General features: G+C 41.1%; 1 protein-coding gene across 1 annotated transcript in view; it reads right to left on the bottom strand.

The window, feature by feature from the left end:
* The window catches only part of fndc3a (fibronectin type III domain containing 3A), a 250,225-nt gene that overhangs the window by 10,231 nt on the left and 219,209 nt on the right, over positions 1-20,785 (bottom strand). The window contains 8 exon segments of the mRNA XM_034168451.1: positions 2,163-2,512; positions 11,101-11,250; positions 11,587-11,700; positions 11,831-12,006; positions 12,202-12,307; positions 13,242-13,360; positions 13,471-13,539; positions 17,162-17,300. Of these exon segments, the coding sequence (XP_034024342.1) occupies positions 2,163-2,512; positions 11,101-11,250; positions 11,587-11,700; positions 11,831-12,006; positions 12,202-12,307; positions 13,242-13,360; positions 13,471-13,539; positions 17,162-17,300 (1,223 nt within the window).

Raw genomic sequence — 20,785 nt, 5'->3', positions numbered from 1 at the left:
CTGCTTTTGATACTGTTGACCATAAAATTTTATTACAGAGATCAGAGCATGCCGTAGGTATTAAAGGCACTGCGCTGCGGTGGTTTGAATCATATTTGTCTAATAGATTACAATTTGTTCATGTAAATGGGAATCTTCTTCACAGACTAAAGTTAATTATGGAGTTCCACAAGGTTCTGTGCTAGGACCAATTTATTCACTTTATACATGCTTCCCTTAGGCAGTATTATTAGACGGTATTGCTTAAATTTTCATTGTTACGCAGATGATACCCAGCTTTATCTATCCATGAAGCCAGAGGACACACACCAATTAGCTAAACTGCAGGATTGTCTTACAGACATAAAGACATGGATGACCTCTAATTTCCTGCTTTTAAACTCAGATAAACTGAAGTTATTGTACTTGGCCCCACAAACCTTAGAAACATGGTGTCTAACCAGATCCTTACTCTGGATGGCATTACCCTGACCTCTAGTAATACTGTGAGAAATCTTGGAGTCATTTTTGATCAGGATATGTCATTCAAAGCGCATATTAAACAAATATGTAGGACTGCTTTTTTGCATTTACGCAATATCTCTAAAATGAGAAAGGTCTTGTCTCAGAGTGATGCTGAAAAACTAATTCATGCATTTATTTCCTCTAGGCTGGACTATTGTCATTCATTATTATCAGGTTGTCCTAAAAGTTCCCTAAAAAGCCTTCAGTTAATTCAAAATGCTGCAGCTAGAGTACTAACGGGGACTAGAAGGAGAGAGCATATCTCACCCATATTGGCCTCTCTTCATTGGCTTCCTGTTAATTCTAGAATAGAATTTAAAATTCTTCTTCTTACTTATAAGGTTTTGAATAATCAGCTCCCATCTTATCTTAGGGACCTCGTAGTACCATATCACCCCAATAGAGTGCTTCGCTCTCAGACTGCAGGCTTACTTGTAGTTCCTAGGGTTTGTAAGAGTAGAATGGGAGGCAGAGCCTTCAGCTTTCAGGCTCCTCTCCTGTGGAACCAGCTCCCAATTCAGATCAGGGAGACAGACACCCTCTCTACTTTTAAGATTAGGCTTAAAACTTTCCTTTTGCTAAAGCTTATAGTTAGGGCTGGATCAGGTGACCCTGAACCATCCCTTAGTTATGCTGCTATAGACGTAGACTGCCTGGGGGTTCCCATGATGCACTGTTTCTTTCTCTTTTTGCTCTGTATGCACCACTCTGCATTTAATCATTAGTGATCGATCTCTGCTCCCCTCCACAGCATGTCTTTTTCCTGGTTCTCTCCCTCAGCCCCAACCAGTCCCAGCAGAAGACTGCCCTCCCTGAGCCTGGTTCTGCTGGAGGTTTCTTCCTGTTAAAAGGGGAGTTTTTTCCTTCCCACTGTAGCCAAGTGCTTGCTCACAGGGGGTCGTTTTGACCGTTGGGGTTTTACCTAATTATTGTATGGCCTTGCCTTACATATAAGGCGCCTTGGGCAACTGTTTGTTGTGATTTGGCGCTATATAAAAAAAAATTGATTGATTGATTGTGCATCAGTTTGCCAAGTACCACCATTCCTCCATTTTGGAACTTCAGTAACAGTCGATGTGTCAAATGATTTTCTGATATGCAAAATTCGAAACAGTTGGTATAACTATTAATTTATGAACAATGAAGATCCAACAGTTTTAACCATGGATGTGCCGAAGCAACTAATTGTGCTTTTCATCACGTTTCTATCAACAGATCAGTGACAGCACATCACAGAAACTTAATTTGCTCACTTCGTGAAACTATAAATTCTCATCTGCAAAATGGCTTTTGCCTTCTGACAATCTTTGAGTCACAGCCAATGCTAGAGACTGGAGAATGTCACACGGTCTGTCTCCCCCTCTTGACTGCTGTCAGAATGCTGCCTCTGACTGCAGCTTCTGTTAGCAGCAGATCCTCACTGAAACGCACCAATGAAGACTCAAAAAAAAAAAAAAAAAAAAATGGTTCTGTTGATCTGATATCACTTTTTAAATTTAGTGGTACAGACAAACAAAATTATCATGGAAAGACTTGGTAAAAATCAAGAAAATGCCCTTGGACTCCAGATGGTTAAAGAGCCATCTTGGCATCATCTGAAAGGTTGTGAACTACAACTGCTTTCACTTTTGTTTTGTGAGAGTTCATAACATACTTACCTGTAGCTGGTGTCAGGCTGTAGATGCTGGATGATGTGTTTGGTGACCGGGCCAACAATAACTGGTTGACGTTCTCCGAGGTCAATCAGGTAGGAAGTGATCTCAGAGCCATGGTTGCACGGGGGATCCCAGCAAATACCCAGGCAGGTGGACGGAGAGTAGAGAGGTGATAGCCGGGAAATGTTGTCATCTGTCTCCTCCTCTTCGTCTTCTTGGTATGTGAAAGACTCAAATCTCTGCAGCTCAGCCTCCTTCAGAGTGTAGATGTTGCTGACAGCTGCAGGCACAGAGCAGGGCGTCTGGCACAACACTGCCTCACTGAACGGCCCCATGCCAGCAACATTTGCAGCCTGCAGAGAAAAACACGAACATTCACCGGTGACGTACCCCTCTAATTAGTGCTTCAATAGATATACACATCTGTGGTTATTTATACCCACAAGGTGGCATTGCAATGTAATCCCCTCCTGTATTCAAGGTACAAGCCATTCTTAGTATGCCACATCATCATGCAAAAAAATGTAATAAATACAAATCAGAAGATCCCTTAAGTGACTCAATTTTGACCTGCAAACACGAGAAGATTCTTCGTGTATGAGGGGTGCCAAAATTGTAAACATAGAAGAAATACATGAGAATGAAAACATTCTCTCACCCACCCCAAAAAAAGCTAATTTGCATGGGAGAACAACACGGGTAATGATTTCAGAAGGAAAATTCAATTTAAAATGCCATGAAAGTCTGAAACTGTTCAGAATCCAATTGATATGACATTTTTTGTTATGTTGCAATACATATATGTATTATTTGAATTAGCAATATTTTTTAATGCATACACAAAGTTTTCAATGTTAAGGCCCAGTCACACGGCACTTAACGATGGGCAATGAAGCCCAAACAAAACAATAAATCTGGACTTTCATTGACTTTTGTTGGCATTGTTTAACCTTCGTTCCTGCAGCTGGCGCTTTGTCTGGATATTTAAACTGTCGAAAAATTTGAACGAATGCCGCAGAAAACCTCAATTCGCTTGTATTTCGTTTTGGTGTCATTCTTGACGGTTTTGTTTACTTAGTTGTTGTAACGTTAGCGTTTAGTTTGACTTCGTTCAAACAGCTGAATGTTTTCACACAGTACAAAAGCTGGTTTGTGAGCAATGTTGTGGAGGAGAGATGCAGCTGTTTCCTCCGGGGTGGAGCTGATATGTGGTGTGGGGCTTCTGCCGCTGCGTATGCAGCTGCTGTCACACCGTGGTGCTGGCCGGCCAGGAAGAATTTGTCGGCCTCCTCCGCCAGCGCACGGCAGTCTATGATCATGGTGTTGTTCCAGCACTGCGCGCACCCAAGGAGAGAGATGCTGCACAAAAATTCTGGCTGGAGCTGCAGCATTCTGTCCATGAACTCTGAAGGGCTTGCTGTCCTCCAGCCCGTGCAGTGAGAAGAGCCTGCTGGCCCTTTTGGCATCTGACAGTTCAAAAGTTTTGAGGAAGTGATCCTTGATGGCTGTGAATTTGTTGCAGCAGGAGAGGTTTGCAGGAGTGATCAGCTTTGCGTAATAATATTTTGTGTCGTCTGTGGTGATCTCACAAAGCGAACTGTGCCTTGGTTTGTGCAAACCAGGTGGCAGTTTACAGAAACGTGACTTTGAGCATCAAGTGTGAAAAAGTTCTAGCAGTAGCGGACATTCGCGTGTGAACAGCTTTGATCCACAGAGGTGTGCCATAAAAACATAAAACCCAGTGTGCGCTACAACACATCCAAACACTGAATGCATTCATCCAGAGTGAATCAGCTGGAGAGAAGGTAAAGCGTGCATGATCCATGTACACAGCGCCTGTGAAATATTTGGCGTGTTTGCAGTGTGTATTATTTTTGTGAAGTATTTCACATGTGTGGTTAGTGTGGTGGTGTTTTTGTTTTGTATAAATGAGGCATCTTATGAATGTTGAGCAAGTGCGTCAGTTTATTTATTTATTTATTTATTTTTAAATTGGAGCAGCATGTCATCACTCTGAACCTTTCACAGACAAGAGCCACAAGGTGCTTCACAACATAAAAAGCACAATACACCACACAGTGGCCAAGACATTTAAAAACATAGCATAGCAGCCCAAAACCTAAGCAAAAGCTTGTGTAAAAAAGAAGGTCTTAAGTTGGCTTTTAAGTGTCAACAGAGTCCAGTGAGCGCAGAGAGAGCGGGAGACCATTCCAAAGCCTAGGAGCAACAGCCTGGAAGGATTGCTCTCCTCTGGTTGAAAAACAGGTGCGTAGAACCATCAACAAATTTTGATCCACAAACCTCAACGCCCTGGCAGGGGCATAAGGCTGGATGAGGTCACAGATATAGGAAGGCGCCTGACTATGTAGAGTTCTAAAGGTTAAAACCAAAATTTTAAAATTGATCCTGTAGGACACTGGCAGCCAATGAAGCTCCTTTAAAATTGGGGAAATGTGAGTCCTCCTGTTGGCTTGTGTCAGAATTCTCGCTGCAGAGTTCTGTACCAACTGCAGTCGACGCAACTCCTTGTTTACACATGAAAACAAACTGTTACAATAGTCTAAACGTGTTGACACGAAAAGCATGAGGATTCTGATGATTATGGAGATGATTCCTCTTTTGTTCTGGATGAGGAACCAGAGCAGGTGGATCCACTGACATGTGCACAGATCTCCACAGTGGGTCGGATTGTGCGCTTCTGTTTGCAGCTTCTCCAGGACTCCACCTCAGTGCCGAATCCTGGAACACAGAGCACACACTACTCCAGCAGTGGCTCCAGGCGCTTCGTTTAAAGGGTGGAGATCAACGTTAGCTTCGGTTTTGTTTTGTTCCTCTTTCGTTCCTTTTGTGCTCCTGATTCGCAGGCTATTCGGTGATGGGAAAAGTCAAAAGCTCATTCGGCCACCTTTTCTCGACAATTTGTGACTTTTCCCCTTTGTTCAGGATTCGTATGTCGTGTGACTGGGCCTTTAAATGTATCCTGTTGGTGAGCATTTCTTTTGAAATTAAATGACAGGAAGTTTAACTGTGGCTGTGCAGTTGTTGAGCATCTCTGTACATTTAAAAAAGAACACTGTGGTCCCATGAGTAGAGTTGTTTCATACTGACAGAAAAATATTTTTGTTCTATTTGTCACACAGCAACATCTGTCAGGTCGTGATAACCTGGAAGCACGAGCCCCTGGTGCATCCACCACACTGAGTCCTGACTGGCAACTAGAAGGACACACAGCTGGTCCCTTCCCTACCACCTAAACCTTACCTAGACATCCAATCGCCACAGTCAAGTGATACATAAGTATCCCCTTGGTGTTTTCCAGTTGCTGTGACCTTCAGTGCTGAGGCACCTGCACAGTGGATCATGCTCGGAGAAGTGTGCCACTTGCCCAATCTAATCTCATCTCTTTGGTATTCTCCCACAAGGCAGACAGTATGCCTCATCAGGGACTTCCTGAGTAATTGGTCATCTGACACAAAGTAATTTCAACAGTACCCAAGAACTTTCAGATGCAAACTAGCATAAGATGCATCAAGTGATTGCCTTTGGTCACCAGCTAATGTCCAAGTGTCAGAGCTATACAGGAAGACAGAAGTACCAGGATCAAGAAGTCTTGGACCTTCATTCTCCTGCAGTGATATTGGCATTACCATGCACCTATGTCCAGTGACAATCGGAGCTGCGTCAGTCACAGTCAGTCAGAGCTGCGTGTCGTCAGAGCGAGCTGCAAAAAGTTTGTACCTGAGTTTTCAGAGGTGGTGTTTGTGGTTGCCATCTGCCACGCCGGTGTTTGCCAACCCGGACAGTGGGAATACCACCTCAACCGGCAACTTAGCCCCGCGACTGGACAGCAACAACGTCCGAGGCCCGCCCAACGTGGTGAATTCACTGAGGCCGCGCGCTGCGTCATTAGAGCCGCGCGTCACGAGTGCCGCTTCCCCGAGGCCTCGTGCAGCCACCACGGATCCATCAGCGCGGAAACACCGAGGTCGCGCGGCACCAGCGCAGTGCAGATCCATCCCGGTGACAAACAACGCAGGCTGTTAACATCGGCGATCGACAAGCTGCTCATAAGCCGACCATGGGGCCTAAGAAGGTTCTGACAGCGGAGGAAGGTGACGATATTAAAAAATCTCTGGACTTTCTATCAGAGGAGATTTCTGTTGTGAAGCAGCAACAGAAATCAATCATGGATCTGGTGGAGGAGGTGAAGGCATTACGGCTCCAGAACGCCGAGAAAGACCGGCATCTGGTGCAGCTGGAAAATAGAGTGGCTGAATTGGAGCAGTACACCAGAATTAACGACGTCATCATCACAGGTCTTCACATCAAACCACGGTCCTACGCACGGGCGGTAACAGATGAGAGCGGAGGGGAGCCCAGTGAACAGGAGGTCAGCTCTGTGGAAAAACAGGTTGCTGATTTCCTCCTATCTAAAGGTATAGAAATGGATTTAAATAACATTGAAGCGTGCCACCCTCTGCCCCCGGAGAAATGACGGTGATAAACGAACCGTCATCATGAGATTCATCAACAGAAAACACAAAACAGCACTGTTAAAACAAGGAAGAAAACTGAAAGGGACAAACGTATTCATCAATGAACATCTCACCAAACGGAATGCCGACATCGCCAGGAAAGCACGCTTCTTAAAGAAACAGGGAAAAATCCAGCACACATGGACTTCAAACTGTAAAATATTCATCAAACTGAACGGATCACCAGAACAAGCAAAAGTCATGGCAATAAGGAACATCGAGGAGCTGGACAAATATGAACAATAGGTATGAGGACTCAAACACATCACAGCACCATGATGCAGACTGGAGCAACCCACTCATCCATATCATCTACACCCGGAGACAAGAGAGACATAATGACTAAGGATAATGATCCGTTTATTTCTGCCCAGGAGCTCTGTCTAGATACATTTAATTATAATAACTCTGCTAACCACCCCTTCGAATCTGAAAATGATCCTGATACCTTTTTCAGTGAGAATATTGTGAGACAGTGCAAATATTTTACAGAAGAACAATTCAAAAATTATAAAATCAATGATGAAAATTTTTCAATTATACATTTCAACAGCAGAAGTCTTTCTCGGAATCTGTCCACTATTAATGATTGTTTGAAAACATCCAAAAAACGTTTTTCAGTTATTGCAATTTCAGAAACATGGTTAAATGAGGATAATAAAGATCTGGTATATCTTGATGGTTATGAATTGTTCCTGGTTAATAGGCAGACGAGAAGGGGCGGAGGCGTTGCATTGTTTGTAAGGTCAGATTATAAGTGTAAACTCATTAACAACATGTCATTTATAGTGGACAACATCATGGAATGTGTTACCATAGAAATGACATCTATAAACTCCAAAAACATAGTTGTTAGTTGCATTTACAGAGCTCCTGGGACAAATATTGACACCTTTGAAGACATTATCTTAGGAATGTACAACAAAATCAACAGAAATAAGCATTTATTTGTCTGTGGAGATTTCAATATAGATTTTTTAAACCCTCACAATCATCCACAAATTACCTCATTTATAAACACCTTGTACTGTTTAGGGCTGTTTCCAACCATCATTCATCCTAGCAGAATAACTATGGACTCAACAACTCTCATTGACAATATTTTAACTAACGTTATATCCGGTAATCTTAGTGGGGGACTACTGGTCAGTGATATCAGTGATCACTTGCCAGTTTTCTCAGTCTTTGCATTGGAGGGTTGTTGTATGTATCGAAGCAATATCAAATTCATGAGTAGAAAAGTAACACCTGAAACAATTGATAATTTAAGGGAGGATTTATCAAGTCAGAATTGGTCAGATGTTTTTGTTGATGATGTGACAGGTCATATGATGCTTTCATTTCCATTTTTTCCAGTTTGTATAATAAACACTGTCCATTTGTTGACAAAATATATAGAAATCAATATAGCAACAAACCATGGATAACTAAGGGACTTCAGAGGGCATGTAAAAAGAAAAACGTACTATATAAACAATTCATAAAACTACGAACTAAGGAAGCTGAAAGTAAGTATAAAACATATAAGAATAAGTTAATCAATATCATGAGACTCAGTAAAAAAACACATTATAATGAGTTACTTGTCAAAATAGAAATAACATCAAAACACATGGAACATATTAAATGAAATAGTAAAAAAAGAATAGAGTAACTAGAGATTATCCTTCATTTTTTCAGAGTAACAACTACATCACAATTGATAACGACGAGTCTATTGCTGAACACTTTAATGAATACTTCGTTAATGTGGGTAAAAATCTTGCCAGTAAGATTGACTCATCAACTAATAACTTCTGGGTAAATAATTCAACGTTTAACAAATCTGTTTCAATGTTCATTGGTGGTACTCATGAAAGGGAAATACTTGATCTGGTTCATGGTTCAAAAAGTAAGAAATCGACTGATTTTAATAATTTGGATATGGCTTTATTAAAAAAAGTTATTGATTGTATAGTAAAACCGTTCAATTATATTTGCAATATGTCACTAAGTACTGGTAAATTTCCTTCTCAAATGAAAATAGCCAAAGTAATTCCTCTGTTTAAAACTGGTGACAAACACACATTTTGTAATTATAGACCTATATCACTCCTGCCACAATTTTCCAAAATTTTGGAAAAAATATTTGCTAAAAGATTAAATGATTATTTACTGAAGCATAACATCATTTGTGAAGAACAATATGGATTCAGAAGGTCTCGAACTACATCACATACTTTGATGGACTTTGTGGAAAGTATTGCAACTGCAATTGATAATAAACAATACACAATAGGTGTTTTTTTTTTATTTACAGAAAGCGTTTGACACAATTAACCATGGAATACTATTAAGTAAACTGCAGAAATATGGAATCAGAGGTCTGGCATATGAATGGATAGCTAGTTATTTACAAGGCAGATTTCAGTATGTTCAATTCAATAATACAAATTCTGAACTCAGGGATGTCACATGTGGGGTGCCGCAGGGCTCAGTGCTGGGTCCTTTGTTGTTTATAATCTATATAAATGATATAAGTTGGGTGTCGAGTTCACTGAGATGTGTCCTTTTTGCGGATGATACAACTGTGTTCTGTAGCGGTGAAAATCTTGAACAGCTTCTGGACATAGTGGAGAAAGAACTGGAAAAATTTAAGGTTTGGTTTGACGCTAATAAGTTGTCACTCAACCTTGGGAAAACTAAATGTATTATATTTGGAAATAAACAGGCACCCAAATGTAAAAATTTAACTATAAACAATAAGGAAATTGAGTTAGTAACAGAGAATAAATTTTTAGGTGTTATAATTGATAATAAACTTAGCTGGAAACCACATATAAATTATGTGAAATCCAAATTGTCAAAAACTATAGCCATTTTGTATAAAGCCAAAGACCTACTGCCGCAAGAAGGGTTACTTACATTATATCATTCTCTGATGGTATCATATATGACATATTGTGTTGAGTCATGGGGAAACAAATCAAATACCAATCCAATATTCCTTTTGCAAAAACGAGCCATACGAATCATCTGCAATAAACAATATCGTGAACCAACTCATTCTCTATTTGTGTCTTTAAATTTATTAAAATTCATTGATTTGGTTGATTACATTACAATTCAAACTTTATTTCGAGCGAAAAACCAAGCCTTACCGAGACATGTCCAGAGTCTGTTCCGATTGAGGGAATCCAGATATAGTTTAAGAGGTTGTGCAATTTTTATGAAACCACCAGTAAGAACAAATGTAAAGGGTTTTTGTGTGTCTGTGGTTGGGGTGAGGAAATGGAACAAATGTTCAACAGAGGTTAGAATGAGTAGTACCTTAGTGAGATTTAAGAAACTACTCAAAAAGAACATTATGTCTAAGTATCATAAAGAAGCAAATATAATTTGATTTATATGGAATGTTCAATTTATAAGTGGGACTTTGAATGTGTGGGTATGTATATGCGTATGTAGATATATAGATATGGGTAGGTGTATATGTATATAAGTGACTGTGTATATGTATGTATATATTTATGTTTGTAAAGTATATACGTATGTATATAGGTATATGTGGCACAGCCCAAGCAGAGGGTCACCCCCAAGAGCCTGGTCTGCTTGAGGTTTCTTCCTTATAGGGAGTTTTTCCTCACCACAGTTGCCTAGTGCTTGCTCTGGGGGTTGGTAAGGTTAGTCCTTACTGGTGTAAAGTGCCTTGATTTGACTTTCTTATGATCTGGTACTATATAAATATAATTATAAGTGAATAGTATATTGATGTGTATGTCTGTGTGTCGACATGTTGTAGTGAATTTATATTTATGTAAATATGACTGATTAGAATTGTTGGACTTGTACTAGCAGGGGTGGGCGCTAATAAGCTTTGCTTCAGCCCACACCCTTTCGGACTCACTAGTTTTGTCTGTTTGTTTGTGGAATTGTTCATTTTTTTCTATTTGAATATTTTGTGTGCCGAATTAAAAAACTTTGTCACTTTGTCACATAGCATTACAGTTGCATGTCCCAAGCTAGGGGGTGGGACAAGGGCTAGAGAATGTGCATACATTAATTGTGTCAAAACAATTAGTGGAGTTAAAAGGAATTTGCCTAAATGCGTTATTATGGCATTAACTTTGGCAGCCTCCAATATATTGTTTTCATGGTGTTGCAGTACTCAAGTCCGGTCATGGTCTCAACTTTGTGTCCCCACCTCCAAAGACTCTGCCTTCACTCATCTCGACCACTCCAAAGTGAAAGCATGATAACTTCTATATGTTGCAAAGCAAAGTGGCATCCACCTTCCAGTGTCAGACACTGTCCACTTTCAATCACTCAGATGGAATTTCATGGAAAAAAACTCTTCACATAAAAATATATCATATCTGAGGCAAAAGGTGCTTTATGGCGCATTTCCATAAATCTTTAAAGCTCACCTGCACCCGGCAGAAGTAATTTGTAGCAGGCAGCAGCCCCTTCATCTCATGGCTGAGCCCAGGCCCACTGTAACACACCTGCATACTGCCTTCAGCAGCACCCCACTCTAGACGATATTCTGACACAGGGGCTCCGTTGCAATGAGGGGTCTCAAGAAAAAAAAAAAACAACACACACACACACACACACACACACACACACACACACACACACACACACACACACACACACACACACACACACACACACACACACACACACACACACACACACACACACACACACACACACACACACACACACACACACACACACACACACACACAGAAGGGAGGGAGAGAGAGACAGCAGGAAGAAAACTGTTGAAACTTTAAAATAACACAAGGTTATACTTAATATGTTAAGATTGTTCATCATATATCCAGAATGATACATGTAAATATCTGAGTACATCAGTAACAGAGTGGAAACGGAGTCAGTCTTACCTCCCAGCTCACCACGACACAGCTGGGGGATTTGAAGACTGTGGAAGGAGCCTTGCAAGGCTCTGGAGCCCCAGGACCAGTGGTGACCTCACAATGCTCCGAAAGAGGTCCAAACTGTTGGCACAAAACAAGTACAATGAAATACAACTAAATATATTTCTGATTCAATGAGTTTTAAAGTCATATTACACACAAGTAACCCTTTTGTTGTTACAAACAAATCAGTCATGACATTCCAGCTTACCCCTGCTTTGTTTGCCGCTTTGAGCCGGAAGCTGTAGGTTTTTCCGGGCAGTAAACATCCCACAGTGCAGTCCAGTTCTAGACCTTGGTACACCTCTCTGCTCTCCTCAGAGTGTGGCCCACTCACCTCAATACTATAGCAGGATACCAGACTTCCGCCGTCTACCTGAGGTGGACCTAGGAAATACGTACAGTCAATGTTTATAAGTCAATGCCCTGTAAAGCACATTCTAAGAAAACCTTTATATATGATGATTTACCACCCACATGCAGAAAGTTGCTTTAATTTGAGATATGAGTTTTCTTGATAAATGCATCAACATAAGCTGGAAAACAACCCACACAGACTGGCACTGGAGAGGAATGACTCACCCCAGCGCAGCTGCACCTCCCTGGCTTTGGGTTTACCCACCAGCCGAGGGGGCTGGCAGATTCCTGGCGGCACTGCGGGTGTCTGGACCTGCAGGGTCTCCGACAGCTTGCAGAAAGAATTAACAAAAACACCCACCCCAATTAAGACCCAAAGAAAATAAATTGTCGTCTCAACGCGTTTGTTCGGTGTCACACACACCAATCATCTGCGGATGGTCATTTTCACTATCAGACTGTTTCTGGCTAAAACAAATTCAAATGCTTCATACAGAAAGACAGCACAGAAACACATATTACTTGCAGAACATGAAGACACTTCAATGGATTGTCTGGCAACTAGTGGTGGGGGCATCTTTAAAACTCAATGTCTCTGACAAAACATGTGACTGTTGTGTCACATTGTGCTGTATGGAGAGAGAGGCTCTTGCCACCATGGCTCAAGTTTCTTTACAAGCCCCATGAAGAATAAATGCATGCACAAACAGCTGATGAAGAAATTAATGAAGGGCGCCTCTGAACTGTAGTAATTAAGAAAAACATCCTCTGACACATACAAGGAGGGTTAATCGATTAGCGGGGTTTTTGTCTTGTACTTACACAACAGGAAGCACAGTCTAATCTGCCAACAGAGGAGACTTGCTGAATGACAATTTCCTATTAAAACCCACCATAAGTAGAACGCACATCTAGAATTATTCATGTAAAATTTATCAGATCAACCAAAGGACGGAGGTTTGCAGCTGCCTGCTTCAACGTGTGTCTCACAGAAACCATTTGGTCAGTGTAACTAATACACACGTATGTGAGAAAAGAGCAAGAAAGACTATCAGCAATTATAATATTTTATGTAGCTATAATGTGTAAACTGAATGAGGCAACACAAAACGTCAGCAGGTGTACACAGGGCGTATGCTGGGCTTTGCCGTTTTAAGATGTAGAGTGGCAATTTTACAAGAACGTCACAGAAATGTGTAACTCTTAATTCATGTGCTGGAATACAGGTGCAGTGTACAGATGTGTGCTGGTGCTGAATGACTCACTGGGCTCTGCCCCCCCTCGCTCATGCAGTAAACTCGGGTCTGGTACGAGCAGCCTGGCTTCAAGCCTTCACACACGTGTTCCAGAGCTGGCCCAGAGTATACCAGCTCCCATGACAGACCTAAACACAAATGTCAAAGTTAAAGTATTTTTGCTTTTGGTGCTCAAAATGTCCATTTGTATGGAATTTAAATGTGTGAAAAATTTCCTCCAGCTTTACTTCAGACTTACCACTTAAACCTTCAGAAAGCTCAACAACATACTTTGTGGCTTCTGCACCGCCGCTATCTTTTGGGGGCTCTAAACCACAAAACAAAATAAGTGTCAATCTATAGCAATTACAAGTGTCAAAAATGAATAAAAGGATACCCCATCAACACACATGCTGCACATTGTCATCACTTGTCAGAAATAATTCCAAACAAATGATGACTGTTATTCTAATCATATATTCTATGTTAGTGTTTTGTGAGATCTACAAACTTAAGCACTACATGTTGCTGTGCCATTGGCCTCCTGCTACACCGGACAACCTATACTACCTTTGAGAAGTGAAGGTATCAAACATTCTAAATACCCACCCCAGGCCATCCTGACTGTCTGCAATGTATATGATTTTGAGCCAATGCACCTCTGTGGCATATATGTTCTCTTCTTGATCTTTCTCTCTCTATACATATGTGTATATATACATACATACATACATACATATATATTTGATGGTCGCAACTCTGGATGTATGTTTAGTTTCCATTCATGTATTTAATATGGCAATAAATCTGGATGCATACTGTGACATTTCTTTCATATTGCACTGATAGATAATGACTTGGATTCAAACTATAAAAATGATGAAAGGGAATCAGAATTTTTTAATTTCAATGCTTTTTCAAAATTTTTTTCTTTTTTTTTTTACTGTTTGGAAGGGGGGCAGCACGATGGATTAGTGGTTACCACTGTTGCCTCACAGCAAGAAGGTCATGAGATCGATTTCCACCTGTGGCCTTTGTGTGGAGTTGCATGTTCTGCCCGTGTTTGCATGAATTCTCTCTGGGTGCTCCGACTTCCTCTCACATGCAAAGACATGCAGGTTAGGTGGATTGAAAACTTTGCATTGTCTGTAGGTTAGACCTGTTCAAAATGTGAAATGTTACAAAATCTTTTGGGCCACGTTGTTCTTGTTCCACTAATAAATAAAAGCTCTGTGCCAAATTTGATCGTAATCGGACATCGTTTAGGGGTCCCCCACAAAGCAACAATTTTTCCCAAACAAGAAACGTAGTAATCCAGTAATTCCAGTAATGTTCTCCTCTGGGTGACCAATCAACCACCACTTTTTGCGATTAGAAGCCATCACATGTACCTGTAAATGAAAAATAATGGTATCAGAGTCTTCTCCTGTTAGGGTGATGTTGCCTTTCCAGCGGAGGGAGAGGAAAATGTGTCACTGTGGGGGACCTCTAAATCTTATCTGATTGAGTTCAAATTTGGTGTGCACCTATAAAACCCCAAGTGGAACAAAAACATGTGGCCCGAAGTCTCTCACAACTTTTATTTTTTCACTATATAACAAACAGCCCTACTGTAGATGTGTGTGTGAATGTGTTTGTTAGTCTATATGTGTCCTTGTGACTGACTGGTGTCCTGTCCAGGGTCTACCCCGCCTCACGCCCTATGACTGCTGGGACAGGCTCCAGCCTCCCCCTGACCCTTAATTGGAGTGAGTGGGTATAGAAAAAGGATGGACGGATAGTTTGGAAGGTCCTGTGAATTGTAATCCAGTGCGACTTGTATATGTAAAAATGCTGCCATTTATGGTCACAGGATGGCACCGCCTGCATGTGTGACAAACTGCTCCTGAGCAGAATAAGGTATTGATTCACACTCCAGAAATGAAGACGTAGAAGAAGCAGAAAAAGAAGGTTTAATGCTTTGTAACTGAAAGACCAAACTCTGGAATAAAAAGAGAGAATATAACTTTTATCCTAGTCCACACAACACGTGCTTGGACTATGTGAGACAACACGAAAAGCTCCTTTAACAGTCATGTGTTCAACCTGGGAAATAGTAGAAGCTGAGCTAAACTACGTGCTAAGTCGATTATCGAGTTTCGAGTGTTTAACCTTCTGGGGCCGACGCCGTCGTATACGACGGCTAACACCAAGCTTTACTAAATTATGAATACCTTTTTAATGACATGAGATAGAAACTTACTTTTTTTTGCTGAAAAGTTAACTCCGCTGACTTTCGAGCCAGCCATGAGCCATCTTTGTACTCCTCATAGAAGCTGTGTGATGACGTGCGCAATGTGAGTGTCCAATCGGAATTGGTTCACCGTCACATGGTTTTCCAAAATCCAATCGTAGGGCAGACTTACCTCACGTGAAAAGCCAAAGATCATTTTCAGGAGTGATATGTTACTAGTTGGCCCATTTGAATAGCCTCCTGGGTGCTCCAATGAGTACATACTATTGGGCTACTATTATACACAGCGATCAGTGAAAGCAGACGGAGCAGACGGAGAGCCTCTGATGACAATCTCACGTGCTCAAACAAAGAGTGTGCAACTATGAGGATTGCTCCACTAGTTTGCATGTGAATGTTACTGGATAACTGTGTTGCTTTCTCGGCGTAAAGCACTGTTTACCATGTCAATGGAGCGAGGGGGAGGGCCGCTCCTCAGAGTGTAAGGAGTCAAAGTGGGCCAAAGTGCAGACAGAAATTGCTTTGAGATGAAGACAAACAAAAACACATAGACCATTTTGTATATATTGTTCAAAATGTGCATTTGTGTTTATTGTTTGAACCTTTTTGTTGTACAGTCTTTCACACAAGACCTCAAATTACCTTTATAAAGTGACAAAACAGTTGTTTATTATAGTTTGCTGTGTGTTTTGAATAAATGTATGTGGAAAATTATTTTCCGCCTTTTTCCTTTATTTCTGAATGTAAACCTTTATTACACTTAGAAAACACAACAAAAGCATATATGTTATGAAAGCACAGGTTGTCCTGAAAAAAAGAGACATGAAACTTGATTGTGGGATGCAGGGAGAGCTGTTAACAGCAATAATAAAACATTTATGCCAGGCGAGTGAACTGGCCAAAAAATGCCCTCGGACCCCAGAGGGTTAATTACTTTGTACATTTACCTCAAATATGACTGTCTGATCAGTGGCCTAAATAAGTAGTTTACTTGTGTTCTGTGACTGGTACAAGAACAGTAATTAGCGTATTAGCTTCTGATGGCTAAAGCAGTGTTTGCTTTCAAAATAAATAATGCACAGTTTTCAAATGCTTAAATAAACTGCACATTTACCTCACATATTTGTTCAGATGCCAAAAGAAGCAGTTTATTCATGGTTTGTGCCTCATACAATCACAATTAACTCATTAACTTGTGCTCTCTAACAGTGTTTGCATTATGAATAATTAAATTCATTAAATTCATATAGCTTGTTGCTGCATAAAGTGGTAGCACCACATAAAAAAAATAAATGCAACCTACAGTATACTCTTTTCTGACATGTCTTTTTCACTTCATGGCACACTTTTGGAAAGGTGGGACTTATTCTCAAGAAAATATGACAGTCCCGTACCTACAATAATTCCAATTTAATGGACCGTAATTGTTTTCCTTCAAGTACATCTTCATATAGTGTGCTCTCATTGTTTGAGGTTTCACTGAAATCCACCAACTGTTTTAAGAGAAGGTGCAAGACTCAGACAGGGTGATTCTCCTCCTCACACACACACACTTTTGATTACAGGGGTATACTGAAACATGACCGTCCATTTGTGCAGTCATTTGATCAATATAAACCGAACTTCCAGGTAAGTTTCTGGATTAATCAGGCAATAAAGTGGATTGAAACTGACTAACCTTTGAGAAGTGAAGGTATCAAACATTCTGAATACCTACCCCAGGCCATCCTGAAGCTGTTGGGCAGGATTCTTCCTTTAATGACAGGCCTGCAGGGACTGCTGGGTTTGTCTGGGTTTGTGATGAACTCGACCACTGGGCTCGGGTTACTCTTACCCTCTGTGTTATATGCTGCCACCTGAAGGAAATGGACAAAAGCAGCAGTCACATTTTCCCTGTCAAAAACACTTGCTGATTGCATAGTTAGTGAATGTACATGTATAAAGGTCATTATGTTGCTGATAACGAGCACTGACTGTGCCCACAGAAGGGTAATGAAGGGATCTGAGACAGAGAGAGAGAGAGAGAGAAGAGCACTCCCTGATGCCAATAACCTCAGACAAAAAAAGCATTATCTAAATATTAACTTTACATTTCAACAAAACTGTTTAGACAATAAGAACACTGCAATAAAAAGTGAGGCAATATGACCAAAGTACTTCAGATACATTTGCACTTCAGTGTGGAACAGCTGCAAAAATATGGCAATATCTTAAGATTGTCATTCACAAACCAAACTGCACAGCACCCAGTGGAGCTGAATAACTGAGGGTAAGTGAGCAGGCTCCAACAGCATGTGATGACCATTTCTGTCATCTGGGCATAAAGTGTTTCGTTTAATGCAAGTTTTGTGTTTTGGAAAGCTCGAACATAGATTTTTATGGCCAGGCAGATCACAATCTTATGTAAAGTGAGGCTTACTGGCCAATTACGCAATATGTAAGAAAGGAAGTGATTTCTGTAATGTATGCAAAATGCCAAAAACGAACAATGCACACCGTCACTTCATTAGTCAAGTGTTTTGATGACATGAAAGCCTGGATGGCTTTGCTTTTAAAATTTTAATGATAAAAAATCTGAAGTGATGTATTCTGGTGGCTCCAATGGGACCCCCCTGCTACATCTGGTATCATTGACCTAGTATATGAAGTAAACCATCAGTGGACACAGATTTGAAATTTGACAGTCATATCAGGGCAGTTGTTAAATTGAGCTTTTTCCACTTGAGACAGCTGGCCAAAATAAAGCCAATTCTTTCGAGGCAACATTTTGAGACAGTAATCCACGCTTTTGTTTCTACTTGGCTGGATGACTGTAATGCACTGTATGTGGGGGTTAGTGCGTCTGCCATCGCCCATCTTCATATGGTACAGGACGCTGTTTCACACCTTTAAACCGGCACACATAAATATGAGCACATTTCCCCCATTATAGCCTCACTCCACTGGCTGCCCATACATTTTAGGATTTATTTTAAAATTCTTTTGTGTTTAAATCCCTGAATGCGCTTGCCCCGTACTGCCTCTCTGTGCTAATACACCCTTATAAACCCACCCACTCTCTCAGGTCAGCTGATCAGCTGCTCCTGGTATAACTAGGTGACATGGTTTTCTATATATTAGCAATATTATTATCAAATATGAATGGCTTTACTTTGGTATACTGCCTTTGATCTTGTTTTTTGATTCTGTTCTCTATTTTCCATATATACATATATGCATGTGTGAGAGTTCATGCACCATTATTCTTCTAAAGAATCACTCATTGTCAAAGCAGAAATATACACTGAACTGTTGAAGTAATCATTACAACTGCTCCCATGAGAAAAGTAACATTTGTCCTTTTGCTTAATGAATGTGCAGACTGTTTTGCTAGAGCTACGTTTTTGTCAAGCACAGATTAATATTTCGGCCTTGAGCAAAGAATAACACAGCCTGTACACTAGTTCGAGGCTGGCGCTGTAATGTTTCAATTTGAAGAACAATTATTATCTGTATGAGCAAGACCACAGGGGCCTTCCAGGTGCAAAGTGATACAAATATGAATTGACTGAAGAAACGCAGCTGTGCCTTGTATATTGTTTTGTAATATGTCTGTGTGTAAATAAATTCAGGAGCAGAGTGGGCGGGCCCTTCAGAGCTGACTGATGGACACTGACGAGGGATCATGCTGGCTCTCCCTGATCAGGAAATGAAATTCAGTCTCTAGTATGATCATTCTTTGTGTTAGTTAACTGAGTTGCTTTTTTTACAGATTACAACTCTGACATCTTGGTCCTTCGAAAGCCGGGTGCCAATAGACCGGTTGGTCGGCCCATGATGGAGAACCCCGTTGGAAGACTGTGGCCACGGCCGGGACTAGTTCCCGCAGACCCTTTTCCGGGGTACGGGTCTCCTCCCTAACGGGTCGACGCTTACTGGGGTGAAGGCATACAGACTTCAGCGGTGGTGACGGAGTGTGATCACGGGTGACACTGCTTTTCTTTGTGTGTGGCCGGGACCACCGCGAGGAAAAACCCCGTAATGTCTTTTTTGGTTTGTCTCTTTGCTTAAACACTAAGGTGTGAGGCAAACGCCTGGCTGTAAAGCGCTACATTTTACTCTCTGAGAGAGAAAGTGAAAAGTCAGGTGGCGCAGCGGTTAAAGACCATCTGTTACGGAGCCGTGTGCTCGTGCTGCATTTCCCGTTGTGTCAGACACCTGATGTGACTGTTGGCTCCAGATTGAGCCGGCAGTGGTTACAATTGGCAATTAAAAGAAGCAAGAGACAACTGAAAGACCACTTTCGGGTCCGGAACAGCGCGTAAAAAGTAAAAAACTGTACAGTGTTAGGTCGGTGAAACCTTCGGTGGGCGAGCCGTAAAATTCTGATATAAAAACCGGTTGGAGCAGAAGCGTGATAACAGCGGAGCTAAAACGTAATAACAGCTAAAGCGCAGTGGTGTGAATGTGTGTGTTTTTATGACTGAGGGCATGCGCAACTGAATCGCAGGGGGCCTGTCACCAGTTTTAACCCAGTGGCAGAAACGAAGCCCTGTCTGTGAAGTAGGTTGTAAGCATTCTATACGCACCACACCTGTTTGTGAACCTACGAGTCTGGAAAGAAGCCCTAAGCAAGGTCACCCACCTCTCAGAGGTCGAAGTGGTGACACTTTTCAGACTGATCGGTGACCAAACAGTGAAAAAAGAACAGCCTGTTCGTTTAGATCTCCCTATGAGATAACCCCATGAACAGCTAAAATGGGTAATTGCTGTCCTCACAGTAAACATGACACACAACCACAGTCTAATGATTTCAGGTATATGGTGGAAAAGTGAAGCCTACAAGCAACGTGAGGCTGAGAATAAAGCAAAAAATAAACTGAAGCAGGGACATGATGATAATGATGTGTGAGGAAGAAGTGTATTTTGTATGAAAGGGCAAAGGTCAGCGCCGCAGAGCGGCCAGAGGCAAAGCCCATGGGCGTGAGATAAAGAGGAAATTGACATGTTGGAAGTGTGGGAAGAATGGACACACTGCACGTGAATGTACACACTCGCAAAGATAAGGAGTTCTCCGTTTTCAACATGAATTTTGCTTATGTACATATAAGGTTGCAGTTCTTTCTTTTCTAGAAGATTATAGATATCAATTTTTTTCCTTACTTTTATTCTGCTGTCGCTAAATAGATTGTGTGTAATTATTGAGAATTGTTTTAGATAAAACTGTCAAGGTCACAGTCGCTGGCACATTTTAAAGTGTGGAGTTAAGATACTGAGAAATAAGTGCACATTAATCAATTTTATACGTGTATATGAGTGTGAGTTGGTGTCCAGGGTAAAAGAGAGTATTTTGAGGGAGAAT

This window comes from Thalassophryne amazonica, chromosome 4, assembly GCF_902500255.1.
Source record: "Thalassophryne amazonica chromosome 4, fThaAma1.1, whole genome shotgun sequence".
In the NCBI taxonomy this organism is placed as follows: Eukaryota; Metazoa; Chordata; class Actinopteri; order Batrachoidiformes; family Batrachoididae; genus Thalassophryne; species Thalassophryne amazonica.
The sequence above is the reverse complement of the archived record's forward strand: the minus strand, read 5'-3'. Positions and strand labels throughout refer to the sequence as shown.